Source organism: Rhodnius prolixus, unplaced genomic scaffold, assembly GCF_049639745.1.
Source record: "Rhodnius prolixus isolate KJV_2025 unplaced genomic scaffold, Rpr scaffold_1, whole genome shotgun sequence".
NCBI classification, from domain to species: domain Eukaryota; kingdom Metazoa; phylum Arthropoda; class Insecta; order Hemiptera; family Reduviidae; genus Rhodnius; species Rhodnius prolixus.
Genome location: NW_027411581.1, coordinates 17,313,232 through 17,329,545, shown reverse-complemented (window position 1 = coordinate 17,329,545; position 16,314 = coordinate 17,313,232). Strand labels below are relative to the sequence as shown.

The 16,314-nt window shown below is 32.0% G+C and overlaps 1 protein-coding gene and 1 long non-coding RNA gene across 2 annotated transcripts; one reads left to right on the top strand and one right to left on the bottom strand.

Moving 5' to 3' along the window:
- Positions 1-255: 255 nt before the first annotated feature.
- LOC141456114 (serine/threonine-protein kinase GL21140) lies at positions 256-7,978 on the top strand. Its single transcript, XM_074131794.1, has 8 exons — positions 256-1,217; positions 2,112-2,208; positions 2,743-2,829; positions 3,496-3,655; positions 3,734-3,911; positions 4,280-4,426; positions 4,963-5,109; positions 7,360-7,978. The coding sequence occupies exons 1-8, from the start codon at positions 534-536 to the stop codon at positions 7,621-7,623; spliced, it is 1,764 nt and encodes a 587-aa protein (XP_073987895.1). The 5' UTR covers positions 256-533; the 3' UTR covers positions 7,624-7,978.
- Positions 4,553-7,918, bottom strand: LOC141456146 (uncharacterized). The gene is made up of 3 exons (XR_012459624.1): positions 7,797-7,918; positions 4,799-4,920; positions 4,553-4,692 (listed from the first exon to the last, which is right to left on the bottom strand). It is a non-coding gene; the product is annotated as an uncharacterized lncRNA (long non-coding RNA).
- Positions 7,979-16,314: the final 8,336 nt, after the last annotated feature.

Here is a 16,314-nt window from a genome sequence, read left to right as displayed (position 1 = left end):
AAAATTTACAATTAATGTCACTATCATTAACGAAGGCTGCGTGATGTAACCGACTAGTTCATTTACATTTGATGGCAGGATATTTATATTTACTTTTTGAATCTAAGATATAAACTTCAGGGGCCCCAAACCTTAATAGTTCCACAGGAGCTGGCCTTACTGTTTTTTTACCTACTTTTTTGAGTGGCAAGGTTAGTTTACGGTTAGTCACTTTTCGAAGAAATTTGAGTGATGGTTAGTTTTATGAGTTCAGATGTGTTTTGTAGTTTAGGTGAGTAGTTTGTAGAACTTTTACTTTTATGTTTTGTGGAAAGGACTAATATAGTTCAAGGATTTAATTACTTTCTTTTAGAAGTATTGTCAAATCATTAAATATTCTAGATATTTTATTAAATTTAAATTATAAAAGAACTCTTAAATTTCTTTGTATGAAGTGAGTAACCTAATGAAGTGATAAAATTTAATTTTGTGCAGTGATAATTGTTCCGAATTGTTTACTTCGAATTTTGAGGAATTTGTATTTATTTATTTTTATGATAATGCCGCTTCTGGTTACAAATGAACAACCGCACCAAAATTCTACAAAATTGGAAAAATTTGCTCCCAACAATGCTGTCGAAATACCGAAAAATTCTTCTGATTTAATACAAAATTCACCCGTAAAATCTCGAAAAGCTAAGAGGATTCGGTTTCTTTGTAATGGAGATCGTTTCAGTAAAGGAGTTATCATGGCTATAACTCCTGAACGTTATAGATCGTTTGATAGTTTGTTGAATGAATTAACAAGAGCGTTGTCGAACAATGTCAATCTTTCTACCGGTGTTAGGGTTGTGTACACAATGGATGGTAGAAAAATCTGTAGTCTTGAAGAATTAGAAGATGGAAAGCATTACGTTTGTTCGGGCCAAGGAGATACTTTTAAACGCATAGATTATACTGCATCTCAACCTACCGTTCCAAAAATTAAACCTGCTCGCTCATTTACTCGTCTTTCATCTCCTAATGCCCAAGTGTTATCTTCCAAAGGGACCAATAATGTTGTAAGACCACGAATTATAATTATTGTTCGAAATGGAAACAGACCAAGAAAAATTATGAGACTGCTATTAAATAAACGAAATGCGCCTTCCTTCGATCATACCTTATCAACTGTTACAGAAGTAGCAAAGTTAGACACTGGAGCAGTAAGAAAAATATTTAATTCAAGAGGATCTCAGGTATTTAATTTATTTTAATTTCTAATTAACTAATAATCTTAGTCTATGTAAAAAAGTACCTAAGTAAAAAAACTAAAGTGTATAGGGGATTCCCTGACAAAACTATTGATCTTATGATTCATTAATAATACCATTTCATCATGTCCAAGAGCAATTCTGTAAGTAATATTTCATAAAAGACTATTTTTTCATAAAATTAGGTGTAGCTTTTATAAGAGGTAATGACTGATACGCTTATTGTGCAAGCCTATGAATAACAAATAAGTTATTTGCAAAACAAAATAGATATGGAATTAATAAAATACCATATACGAATAGAGAATTCTCTAATAAATCGATTTAAATGATTTTCACTAATTACCATAATTTTATTTTTAAAATTCATTAAGGGTTCTGGGTCACCACTGGTTGTAATTCATACCCTCTTGCTGTATGTTGGAATTGTTAACTTATGGTCAGTAGGTGTATTTTGTAAATATAGTGGCAACAAGCCAAATCCACTGCGACCTGAAAGGTGTTCATGGAGCCCAAAAGTTCGTTTAGAATGTGGAAGACTGTAAATTTATAGATGTGTAAGTGTAGTGTGTGCGTGATAAGGATCTAGTTTTTGCCTGTGGATTTGTTAAATCCTAACAGTTGCACACATCAATTACTCTGTAAATTCTTCGAATATTGTGTGACAACTTGGGATATCAGGTAGGTGTTAGTTTGGGGTACCGCAGAAACGCCAAGATTCTTCAAAAAGTGGCTAGTTTAATCCCTCCTACACATATATCGAAAGTGGAAATCACATATAGAATGTGGAAATACTTGAAGTTACTGTTTGAACCTAGTACTGAAGTTGGATGCAAAAGTTTATTTAAAGCATTCTTTTTTCTTTCTTCATGCATTTAGGTTACGTCTTTAGAGGGATTTTTTGGCACAGACGACATTTTCTTTGCATACGGATCTGAAAGAGCTAACCCAGATGACTTTGACTTCGAATCAGAAGGTATTTTTTTTAAATATTGGGAATAATAACTTATGTGTAGGAAATGGTAACAATGGCCATCTGTCAGAAGATTTGGTTGCTGTTGCAGATTTTTCTTAGCAGTTTGCTTTTTTTGATTTTATACTTATATTATTTATAGAGTAAGCTAGGGTGTGAATTAGCAAGTTAATTACAGTGCTAGTTACATAAATTTCTTTTTCTGCGTTATTAATGTTTATTGGAGAAGTAACGGTTAAGAGTTTTTTTAACTCTTAGACTGACTCCTAGACTCCTAGACTGACGAGGGGTGGGCCTTTGAGCTGAATAATCTGTATCTCTGATTTATAAAAGTCTTGACCTGTATCAAAGATCTATAAATCCATGCGTGTCGTCATTTTTTACTATTTGTAGTTTTTCCCCTGGCGCATTGACAGTTTGGTCATTTGCCCCAACTTCTTGTAGTTGTTAGTAAATTATGTGAAGTACTAAGTTTGCTTGTCAACGTGAATCGCATTAGTTTATTAACTTAATTCGATTTATTATTTTGGTTCACAGAGCTGAAAGCTGTTCAAGCTTTGCAAAAAGGCTTACGTAGAAATGGTGGTGATCTAAAGTCGGGAACTCATTGCTTGGACAAATTTGGTTCGTATGAATATTAAGTAAAATATATTAATTCTGAATTTTTGTTTTCTTATTAAGAAACAGAACTAAGCTGTAATACCACTTATAATATTTTATTATTTATAACCGTATTCTTCGGGATTGAAAAATCATGTTTAGTTAACTTTACTAATACCAAGGCGAAACATCAGCCTTTTTAAGATAAATAAATATTATGTTAATTTAAAGCTGTAAAAATAGTATTAAATATTAGCATCACGAAGTCACAGTGTTTATTTCGATTAGGAGCACAAAATACGTTCATAAGCAGTTGGTATTTCGGAAACTAGATGGTAATTAGGTAGTTAAATATGTAGCAACAAGTTCTTTGTTTGTTTGGTTTAGTGTACTGAGACCAACTTAGCTCTACTCTGCTCTGTCAAAAATAAATCTGCAATACACATATATGTTTAGACTGACTGCTGTACAATCATCAATTCATATCTCAAGTATTGCGTAGTCTTCATAGTGAAAGTACCTCTTACAACTAATTTACGTCCATTATGTAATAATACTGCTCGTCACAAGTCAAATCGGATGAAGGAAAAGACAGCTTTCAGCGAATCGTTTCTTGAGAGAAAGATTTAGAAATAATTACAAGTGCTATTATAATATGTTTCAATAATCAGATTATTACAAATTTTATAGGAAAAGACGTTCCCAAATTACCAAACAAAACCAAAGCATTGAAAGCGCAGAAGAGGCAGGATTCTTCCTCAAATATTCCTTCCAAAGTTTTGGGAAAATATACAGTAGGTCAAGTAATAGGTGATGGGAACTTCGCAGTAGTTCGTAAATGTGTAGATAAGTTAGTAATCTGTAGCTTGATTAATTAAGGAATTAATGATTTGATATAAGAATTAGTAATTTATGTGTGGTTTTTTAGAACAAAAAATTTAGAGCACGCCCTTAAAATAATTGATAAATCGAAATGTATAGGAAAAGAGCATATGATTGAAAATGAAGTTGCAATTTTAAGGATTGTAAACCATCCAAACATTATTCAGTTAATTGCTGAATATGACACGCCTAGCGAACTATTTTTAGTTATGGAGTTGGTAAAGGTAAGCCCAGTTTCAATACTTTTTCTTTTCTTTACACATGGAGATTTTTTTAGAGAACATAGTTCTATTCAAGTTACCAGTTCTACTCTACGCCAGTTCGATTTTGGTTGAGCTGAAAGTATTGCAAGACAAATTCACTGCAATGTAGAAGAACAGTATTGTGATTCTCTCGGAGTTACGATTAAAAGTTTTTGCTTGTGAACAAAGTAATACCTTGGGGCTTAGGTAGAATAAGAAGAGCTAGTGATTTTTTTGGTTGTTCTGATCCAATTCATTCAAGGAAGGATCAGCAAAATACCTTAAGAAGTGAATGATGCTTTTTTACATTTTTAATTATTCGCTTTGTTATACGTTTGTTCATTATTTAGGGTGGAGATTTATTCGATGCTATTTCAAAAGCAGTGAAATTTCCTGAAGCTGATGCTCAAGTGATGACACAGAATTTAGCTTCAGCTTTGGCATATTTACATGAACAAAATATAGTTCATAGAGATATTAAACCTGAGAACCTTCTTGTAAGTATTCAAACTGAAAGGCAAGTATTTGAGGTAAATTTGATAAATATTTTAGGAATAAAGAGGAAAGAAAGCATTCTAAAAGGATTTTTATTCGAATTACTACAAAATCAATGCATACCTTTTCTCAAGAAATTGTATTTATTTGTATACAACTTCATACTAGTTATAACATGAGCCACGCTACTAAAATTACTGATATCATTCATTTTCTTATTTTATATTTTTAAAAGCGTGATTTTTTTAATAATTATTACCAGCGCCATCTGTAAAATGATTTTTATATTAATATTTTCTAAAGTACTTCTTGGCCATCAAGTACTATTTATGATTTCTTCAATAAAAATTGAACTTAAAAGAATTTTGATTTACTTTGATTGTGTATTTTAGGTTGACTTCCATGAAAGACTTCTGATCGTTATTTGAAATTATCTGAATACAGTTCTTAATCCCTCACCTTCTAGTTCCTCAATATCTGCCTGACTCTTAGTTTACTGAAAACAGAATATTGAGTGACAAGAAAAATTATTTCGTAGGTGGAAATGGAAGGTGATAGACTGAAGACTCTCAAAGTGGCCGACTTTGGTTTAGCTCAGAAGGTAGATGAACCCTTATTTACAGTCTGTGGTACACCTACTTATGTTGCTCCTGAGATACTGAACGAGACAGGCTACGGTTTAGAGGTAATAACAAATTTTTTGACAAGTGCTTAATCTTTTATATATTTTACTTTATGATTAGTTGTGTCACTCAGCGATAGCCTGTTTCAACTGAAGGAAATAAAAGGAATTACATTTAAACTTCTTCCCAGTTTTTTATATGCGCTTTAAAATAAATAATAGCTGATAATACATTTGCTCAACTCCTAGAAACTTTATCTACGTTTTCCCAGTTTGTTTAAATAAATGTTTAATGTTTAAAATAAAACTGGCAGACATACCAAACTAAGGTGACCTTTAAAGCTATCGGTTTAACTTCATAAAATGCCAAAGATGTGACGGCGCCTTTTCGCTAGAATCTTCGCTGTAAAACTGGTCAACTTACAACTGTTTCTCTTTTGTCGTTTATCCAATAGGGCAAAATCTCTTCCCACTATCAACAATCCTTTGCATAACGACGATGTTAAACGCCTTTCTCGTACTTGAAGCCCAGAAAAATGGTACGAAGGGATACTTTACTGTGTAAATCGATGATTCTTCTCCTTTCAAAGTCGTTTAGGAGCGTGTAATGCCATCTTATTGCAATTCTTGCATTGTAGAAATTCAGAGTTATACTTTTTGTGTTCTCATAAAAGTTTCTCTCTCTCTTCTTACAGCTCACTGTCCGATAATGGACGTTGTTGTCTGTAACGAGGGAACACTGTCCGGAAAGTGCACTTAGAAAAGCTCTGGGTGCCAGGGACCTCAGATGTTGACGCGCTTAAAAAAAATAAATATTACCTTGTAGTATATATACACTGATTCTTATTGAAACGCCTAATCAGGATAACGTGAATAAATTGTGTTTTAAGTTTAAGTAAAATTTCAAGTCTGTAATTTGCATCTTCTAGAAGGGTAAATTTTGAAGGGAAGTAGTTTTTGAACATGAAGTTATTGGAATGCTGAAATTAACTTTTGATAGTAATTGCTGAGTTGATGTAATTTCAACATATATATTATGTGATATTAGTTGTCATAATATTTTAAGATCACTGAGAGAAATCAACATGTTTGTTGGCGCTTAACGCATTTTGTTTTACGTGTGACTGTGTGTGTGTTCGAATAAATTACTGAAACAAAATCTTGTTACTTGGATATTACCAATCGGATCCGATCCAAATGAAATCAGATTTACGATCCCACAACAATAAAATTTTATATACTTTCTTCTAAGCTCGAAGATAACCCACCTAAAATGCAGCTTTTGTTCAATAATTCATTTTGAAATTTGCTCCTTACTACCGAACGGGATCAAACATTTACGACTACAATAAGACGCCTTCGGCTGCCCACCAAAAGCAAAGCGTAAACAAGCTATAAGGCAATATTTAAAGAAGAGGCAGACATTTTATTGAAACTGATAGAACTGATTTTGAGGGTGGGCAAACCAGTGCCACGAATTGAATTTTAGGGTGCTCCTTAGGATCAGTTAACTCATTTGGTAGAGCCATTATAGTTTTGGCCTATGGGGAGGTTATAACAATGCTATTATATTCTCTTTAAAGAAATCAATGCTGTTTCTTCCCCTAGCTTATTTCTCGATTTGTGAACTTGTGTTTTATTTGTTTCACTTGTTACGATACAAAACGTTTAGCAATAAAAGTGAGTGAATGCGGAACATTTTGAAATACAGTTATCAATGCAACTAATCGATGCGCTAGTTGGGGCATTTTCAGCGTATGGACGGCATTCACGAGGTTGAAATTTTGTCCCTTTAGAGCGTCATTTCTGTTCAATCGGTGGAGCTACCTCTAGTTTAACATTAAAGAGAATTAATAGTGTAAGCAACACTATTACTTTAATAGAACTGTATAAAAAATGGTGTGGCACTCGGAATCGTTTTCAGTGCTTTGCTGATCTCCGTCGAGTTCTCTCCTTTCACCAAAGAGGCTCATAGGAAGAAAAAATTTGGAGCAGGCTAATATCGAGCTTTATATCTCCTCAAGGGATTCCAATGCACCACTCAGCTCATCTCTTCCCTAGATATTAATGCGTGAACTAGCTTCATGTATCATAAAGAAATTTGCGAATTTGATGACAGTTCTTTGTCAGGTTAGTTTTTTGGGGGTAGGCTGATTTCTCAAATCATGAACAAGATTATTTGAATACATCCAAAAAAAACAGTTGATTTCTTATGTTTGAGATGCAATAGATTTATTCCACCACTAACGACTTTAGCTAGCTTACATGAATTAAAAATAATGTTTAACACTTGCTTTATTTGAATATTTTCAGATAGACGTTTGGGCAATGGGTGTAATCTTGTACATAATGTTATGTGGGTTTCCCCCATTTGTTAGTCCAAATAATGATCAAGAAGAATTATTTGACGACATTCTCAATGGACAGTATGGTTTCCCATCGCCATATTGGGACGATGTGACAGAATTGGCACGGGATCTTATTTCACATATGCTTCAGTCAAATCCAGAGGTTAGATTTTCTGCCGAGGATGTATTGGATCATCCTTGGTTTGAAATATCATCTCATTCCCACTAGCTAAATGGTACATTATGGTAATGAGGATGAATGTTTTTGTATAAACAAAGACTTATTTATAATAAGACTACAAAACAATAATCCACATTGTTGAGTTGAGGGAATGTAGAGAAAATAAAGCATGATAGAAAAATATAAATTTTTATAAAACCAATAAATTGATCATAACTTACTGTGTAGAATATGAAGGAAAACACTTTTTGTTTTAAAGAATGTATCAGTATTCAACCTGGATCTGAAAAATGAAAGGCCAAATTGGGTCTTTTTTCCAACCAGTTGGACTTTGTGATCTAAAAGATTCCATAATAATGTATTACAGTTACTTGTAAATATTTATTGTATTATTTAAACAAATCATTGTACAAATAAACATTGTAAATTATAATATATCTAAGAGCAAACTTTATGAAAACAGCAAAAAGGCCAATTTCTTGATATTGTTATTTATTTATAGTTTATTATAATTTTTAATATTATACTATGTCCGGATAGAATTAGATATAAGAATAAAGACGAAATTCAATTTATCGAAGCAATTTAAATTATTATTGTTGTTTCCTTAGAAGACGTAGAAAATATAGAAGTATTTGACTTATTTATTTTCAATAACAAAAATAATAAAAAAGGGGCTAAATCGAATATTGTTAGGTTCATCTCTCGGCTCCTTCACTAATTTATTTACTGCTAAGCTTTACAATTTATTTGACGTTAAAAAAAACGATACGTTTTCTGAAGAAATAAGAGGCAATATAAAAGATAATATAATAATAAACTAATTATAAACCTTTTTGATTTCTATTATTATTTTATTAATTTTTTTTTGTTTTACTAAAAATCGTTTGGAGACAGTAAATTCGCCGTCTTTCTAAAATGTTTACTTTTTGTTAGCAAGATAAAAAAGAAAAAGTGACCAAGCTTTTGTGTAAACAAGCTGTTTGCAAAATAAAAATACATTGCTACTTAGTTATTTTTATTTTTTAATAACTATCTACTGAGAGTGTTGTCCATGTTCACTAGCGAAAATTAAATCTTAAAACTAAAAATAATAGTAAAAGGTAATTACAGAATTTGTAAGACATACAAAAATGAATCGTATTTTTGTAGAGCTTATCATTTGGTTACACACAAAGTGCCTTTCTTATAAAAAATGATCACCCTCTTAAAATAATAAATAAAAATAATAATAATAATGTGAGATAAGGCGCTAATGACTAAGCAGTCGGTGCTCCGAAACAAATAATAATGCGAGAGAAGGGATTAGCTGAGTGTGAGCGAATATTGGATTCCAACGCGGAGATCGCTGCTGAGTCTTAATTTTGTCTTCCTAGGAGCTTCTTACAGCTCACTGTCTGGTAATGGTCGTTGTTGTTTGTAACGAGGCAGCACTCCCCGGAGGCTGGCAGTGTAGCTTTTGGCAACAAATTGTCCTTTTAAAAACTTTGAATAGTTATTATCAATTATTTAAAAAAAAAAAAAAAAAAAAAAAATAGAAATACTTTACCGTACTTAGTAAGAACGCTAAAAATTTATATGGAGAATAGTAAACCAATGTGGTAGATCAGTCCTAATAAAATATTTTGCAATTAGACAACAAATACATTATACATTCTATTTACACCTAATCTTTCATTTGTAAGGAAATTTCTACCTTTATTTTTATTCCTCTTTAGTTTTTGTAAATGTTATTGTGAATTTTCTTTATTATACTAATTTTCCAAGCTTAGTATGTTGGTGTTTTTTTACCTGTGTTTATATTTGGTTTTCTTTTGCGAAATTGTTTTAGTGCATTTCACTTCAAATAAAGACCGCTTTAAATAATTTAAAAAATCGTAATTTTCTAAGAAATAATTATTGAATATTTCATCCTTACCAAGCTTTGTTAAAACTTCCTAGAGTCAGTACAAAACAAAAATCAAATCAAATCCTATAAAAATATCGGTTCAAGTGCTTAGACTTCCATATAATATAGTAGATTATATTGTTACTTCTAGTTTGAAGAAAATCTATCAAACATAAGTAAAAATTAAATTTATGTGTGAATATGAAGCATGATAAAAACAAAGAAAACAGCATTTATATATAGATAATTGACATTGCCTGTTTGACTAATTGGTCTTTAAAGAATTAATGGTTTTTAATAGAATAATTATTTTATTATTGATTACATACGACATAAACAAATAAATAAAAACAAATCATGCATATGATTGTAAAAATTTGCTTGAATTTGTGAGCATTGTATTAAAAGAGTTACCTTGAAAAAAACAGTACATTTCATGATAAATTATCTTTAATGCTTAGTGATGGGAAAATTACGTGTTACTATTTAGAATTGTCATTAATTATCGATTTTACAACTTATGTTGTGTACCAAGTTATTATTATTAAGTACTGAATAAGAATTTGTATTAGAAGCGTGAAATTTTATTGAAATGTACGATTGGAATAAAGTTTTGAAAGGAAATTTGAGGATTGAGGTACATTATTTACAATTGTATATTTCATTCCTGAAGTTCTTTTAATTCTTTCTAAAGCCTTAGTATGGGTTCTACTAAAATAACAATGTCTTTATGCCTATTCAGCACCTTGAAGGCCACTTTCTTCCTTACTCTTCCTTCCTACACACCAGCTAAGAAAGTGCAAATGTTGATATGTGTTATTGTCCATTGTTTTTGTACCATACCGAACTTCACGAAGCTGGACAGCAGCGGAAAGGTTTTTATGTTCCGACAACATATTGCATCTGCCACTACTTTTCTCTTTCGATCATCAGCAGGTACAGGGTCCTAAAAAGTAGATGCCATTAATATTATTGTTATTATTTTCTATCCTGTTGAACATTAAGTTTCATTTCCAGTTGATCACAAAATAGTGTATACCGACACGACATTTTTATTACGTTTTTAAATCGTACTTTATTATTGAAACATACTATGATATACCTCGTATGAGGCGCCACGGTAGCCGAGCGATTAGAGGCGAGACCTGCAAACCTAATATGTATTGTGGCACTGGGTTCAATTCCCGGTCTTTAGGCCTTGGATTTTATTTAATGGTTAATAAAAGAAATTTACAGTGAAGTACATTTGCTAATCGCCTCCGTCCACGACACCTAATTGGTGATTGGACGTAAAGCCCGCCTGAAAAAATAGGCAATTACTTTACTGTGATATATATTCTAAATAGGAGAAAGCATAAGTAACAGCACATATACTTAAATTCAACTTAAAAATGTTGAACTTTGAAACTAAAAGTACATTCTAAATGAGAAAAGAAAATGATTCCAATAATAAACTTAATTATATGATTGACGTTGTACAACCTTATTTGTAGCAACAACTTAAACCAAATATTCGGTCTTTCACAGACGTATGGTGAGACTCAACATTCATCAAATGAATCTTGACTCTCTCCAATTTATATTAAATATTTTATATAACAATATGCATATGTAAAACAGTTTGCAACAAAAATGAATGTGTAGTACGCCGTTTATTTCGTTGTTAGAATATATTTGAGTGGACCAAATTTCTAGTTAGATCAGAAAATATGTCTTAATTTTTTAACAAAATCCAAAAGTAAACGTTTCTGAAAGCACTATTCTTTTATTCTAAATTTAACATTATTCTAGCATAGTCAGCACTTCATAATTCCTTATATTATTAATACAATATTTTTATTATTCTTTCGTACAAAATGCTAGTACGCCCTATTCTGCCGTATGGAGCTTTAGCATAGAGTAAAAGCTATTCGTCTTTGAAAGAAAGATTTTAAGGACATATGGTCCAGTTAAGGAAAGTGAAAAGTGGAGGATATATCACTACGAGCAATTGGCAAGTATATCTAGTTGACGAGATTGCGATGGGCAGGTTGTAAGAATGGAAAAACTGACATTCCCAGAAGAGTGCTGACCTATGTCATAAGAGGAAAGAATGATTGGTAGGTCGAAAATGAAATGGCACGATTGTGTCGCCAACAACATATGTTAAATATAAATGTCCAGAACTGGATGATCGCGGCTAGGGATAGAGAGGTATGGCATGGAATCTCTTGAGCAGTTATATAAACATCTATTGAGTGATAAGTTACTTCCTATAATTATAGAATTATCTGCTAACCCGGAATTTAGTCAAGGCATCTAATTACGCTTTATAATGCAAACACTAAGAATTGCATATTACACTACAATATAATGTTACTTTAGAGGAAAGAATAGCCACCCTCTCATCAAAGAGTCCCTTTAATCCAATTGTTCTGGGGGAAAAGAAATAAGAGATGTATACCAACACTTGTGCAACGAGAATAGAAAGTTTAAAGAAAATAGTTCATGCTATTTTCAAGAAAATTAAAAAAAAAAAATGACCGATTCTTTAAAGCAGAGGAATTATATTTAAACTCGGAATTTTTGCAACACATTTAACCCTGCTGTTTTACATCTAGGATACAAAACCTTATTTTATATTCCAATAGTCTTTTAGAGCAAAGCCTACCCATCCTTCTCCCCCTGAATTGCCCTTACGAGTTTTAAACAAAGCAATATGGTACAAATATGTGTACGTATTTAATGAAATTCCTTACAGCCATTATGAAGGAAATCTGGAAAATTCTTGGTTGTTATTCCACCGGTCAAGGAATTTTAATCGCTAGGTTGCAGTCACATATCCCGGAAGGGCCCAATTTGAATATTAAGTTTCAGCTTTCTGCTAATAGTAATTTTTTGAGATTGTTTGGGGTTAAAAACAGATATAAAAAAAATTTGGCAATACTTTCCTTAGATGGCGAGAGAAAAAAAAAACAACATCATCCTTAAGAAAATTATTAAATACAATCTTTACTTACTTCTTATTCTCTCAAGAAAGTCACTTAAAAGTGCGGTAATAGTTAATCCTCTTGATTGAAGCTCTCTTACTTTAGGAACTTTAGAAAACTTACTTTAGGAAAGAAAATACTAGAAATACCTAGGAGCAAATTAAAATGGTTTCAATATAACCAAAAGTTTTTCTTTTTGCGTAGTAAGAGAAATGTTTAAAGCATTAACTGGGTTAGAATGGAATATATTTATATTAAAATCATAGTTAATAAAGTAATTGGAATAATATTATGATAAAATATTAATGCATTTTTAATTGGAAGTTATGCACTGAGTATCGTATTCGTAAATACGAACTGAACCAGTTGTATGCCTCTTACTTAAATTAGTAAATATATAGTAAAGCTAGTGGGCGAACTAAATGAAATAAAGTTAACCGAAGAATGCCGATGATTGCCGACTACATTCGGGTAGTTGCAGTTGAAACAGATCGTGGAAGGTAACAGGCTGCTAAGGCTGGAAACATAGTGGAGCGGCGAGCAAAGCGGCGATGATAGCGAAGAGCAAAGCGGCGAAAACAAACACTAGAAATAGATAGAGTTGCTCTATCTTCGCTTTGCTCGCCACTATGCGCGGTCCCATATGTTAACTTCTGTTTGATTTCGCCGCTTTGCTCTTCGCTATCATCGCCGCTTTGCTCGCCGCTCCACTATGTTTCCAGCCTAAGGCTAAGATTTTACATGGGTCAGAACCCATCGGTCCTTAGCCGCCTGTTACCTTCCACGATCTGTTTCAACTATGCACATCTACCCGAATGTAGTCGGCTATTATCGGTATTCTTCGGCTCGGTTAATATTTAATTTAACCTGTTTTAGTTTATTGCTTTGTGGCTTTGTTAAAGTTATGTGTGCGAGTTCGGGAGTGGGGTTTATTTTTTTTTTTACTTTACTAAAAGTGATTTTAATTAATAGTTTACCTCTAGATTAGCAAAACTAAAAAAAGAAAATAGATGTTAATGCCAATCATTTAAGGTACTATTATATTACTATATTATTAAAAGAAATGTGTTTTTGAAAATATTAATTTTACTTTCACAACTTACGCATTACCGGCAGCACCACAAAAATTTGTTCCCTCTTTAAGAATAACATTCTTTCAAAAGCATGCAAATTCGCCTTATATTCTTTTTCAAAAGCTGATCTCTTCAATAAAGTCTTTATAAATGGCTTTTTACAAAATCTTGGTCTAAGGCCAAAATTTGAATCACTTACCACATTTTGCTCTATTTGTGGTATCTCTAAATTTTAGTGGCGCTTTCTGCGGATTCTCATGATTCTTTGCTTTTTTTGTTTTTTGTTTTTACTACCTTACTAATTGAAACCCTTTTCTTTGTTGGCGGTTAATTTATTTTTGTCTATTAGTTCAGCTTCTGTAAGAGTTTAGAATGATTTCTAATGCAATGAAAACACCAGTTTTGATCAAGGAGATACCACTTAACATAAATATTAATCAGTCAAGTGGTGTGTTTAATGATTTCGAAGCATGTTTATTTTATGCCATTTTGAGCTGTTTCGAATTTTCATCGTCATGAGAGAACAAACCATTATGATATTGTCCAACATTGCTGTTTCAACAAAGAACAGCTTCTTTTTTTTTAAGTGGATTAAAAGAAAATCATAATCTCCAAACCAGCTCTCTTTACAGAATGAATTATTTTTTGAAGATTTTTCTACAAATTAGTTAGTAGGTGCTGTACAGTTTATACAAAGTCTCTATCGCTTTTACTGATCACATTTATCTGGAATATTGATTTTAAATGAAGAAATTCAGGGAACCCTTAATAAACGTTATTGGTAGTTTTTTAAAACTTGGTTTTTAATTTAATGGAATTACCAAAGGTAATATTTTTCGCATTTTTTTTTTTTTTTTTGAGAAACTCCTAACATTAGTACCACAAATCTTTTTTTTTTTTTAAATTCTGTTATGTATTTTTCGATGAATTGTATTGAAACAAAAGTTAAGGTAAAACGATTTATTAATTTTGATTATTTTTGCAGGCATGTAGTTTTTTCTAATTTGGTGTTATTTGCGGACAACTTTTCCAAATATCTTTGACAAATCTGCCTCTGGTCTGTCAAAAAAATTGAGTAGTGGTGATTTCTTAACCAGGCCATTTCTTCTATTTCTGGAAATTCCAAGACTCGTCATTCAACGTTAGCTGTGAAAGCGGGTCCTTGCCCCAGCATCATCTTGTTCTGCTCTAGATAATATAAGTGTATCAAATAAGCTTTCTGCAGCCTACTCACATCATTTCTATTCTTAGACTCAACTCTTCCGATTATTAACTCAATGAAGATTTTAAAGAAATAACAGCAATTCTGCTTCTAAACAATTCTAAAGGATAATTCATAATTTGGTGTTTATTCGGGCAAAGATTACTGATATTGCCTATTTGGTATGTATAGAACATTATTTAGATTCGCGAACTTAAACTATTAAAAAGCCGATCCACAAAAGTATGTTGATACAAATAAACGTTAATTATTCCCTAAATTTTTTATATTTCCAAAAAATCTGCTATTGATTATCTCATTTCTATTTGAGAGAATAGTATAAAATTATCTCTAAAGTAGGAAATTACAAATTCTATTCCATTAATAATCCCAGAGAAAAGGTTAAATGATCTTTGTTATTTTGCAGATGGTGAAACCGAAGTGAATTGAAATTGTAATTTAGAAGGAAGGAAAAACAGGCATAGATCAAGATGGAAAATCAATGATCTGGAAATGCCCCTTTCTAATTATTACCTCTTAAAGAAAAGGACTGTAATGTGAAGATTTACGTGCTTCCACTGACAAGATACTATTAAGAAACCAGAACTCGAAAGATTAGTTTTATATGTGTATTTATATTCGCCTGCCTATGACAGCTTAACTTAAAAATGGAACATCGCGGAGGAAGTTCAAATTTTACATTTTGCCACCATCAGACCCTACCCTATAAGGTTCAGACCCAAATCGCTTATCGATAGTACCGTTGTGAATCACAACTTGTGATTGCTTTCTGTTTGGAGATTTCTCGATAAAGACTACAACAGTTTTAATTTTGATTGATTTTCACAGATACCTAGAAACTATAATTTGCATTTGAGTTTTCTCAGAAAATTGAAATGAAAAAACGCTTAGGAGTGGTTTTGAATTTCACTTTTCTTTAAACTGCCAATTTAAAGTAATACATGATTCTTCGGTAACAAATATTCCAGGATTCAGTTTAAAAAAATCATGCCTCCGGAGGTGCAATTTTCTTGAAGAGTTTTTCGTGTTCCACGATTTTCCGAAAACGCTGGAGTCTTCAGACTTAGAAAATTAACCACTTACCTAATAATAGGCTACTTTTTTCTGAAAAAAAAAAAATCATTTAAGCGCAGTTATGTTGGGCCGACAACTCTCTTCTAATATTCAATTTAACTGAAATGTACCGCATAACTACCATTATAATATAGCGATTGCAGTACTACTTTCTAAGAGAGCAAAGAGAAATTATAATGCAAATATGGCACGACTGCAATACTTTAGTAGCTGTTTTTAGTAACTGTTAGAGCAGTATGAACCATTATGTTTCTTAGTGAAGCTCGAACCTCTTCTTCCTGCCAAAGTTCTCAAAATCGTACGAAGATTTACAGAGTTATTATTAGCAATAATTTTAGAGGACCTTACGAGGGATAAACACCTCTCCAAAACTATTTTTAGCGTCGAGACCCACAACAGCCATATCTACATACAATTTCAAATAAAACGACTGTTTATTCATAAAAATCGTTTCATGCGTAGACAATTTGAAACAATTGCAATACTTCCCGTAGTAGGTGTAAGAGCTACCGC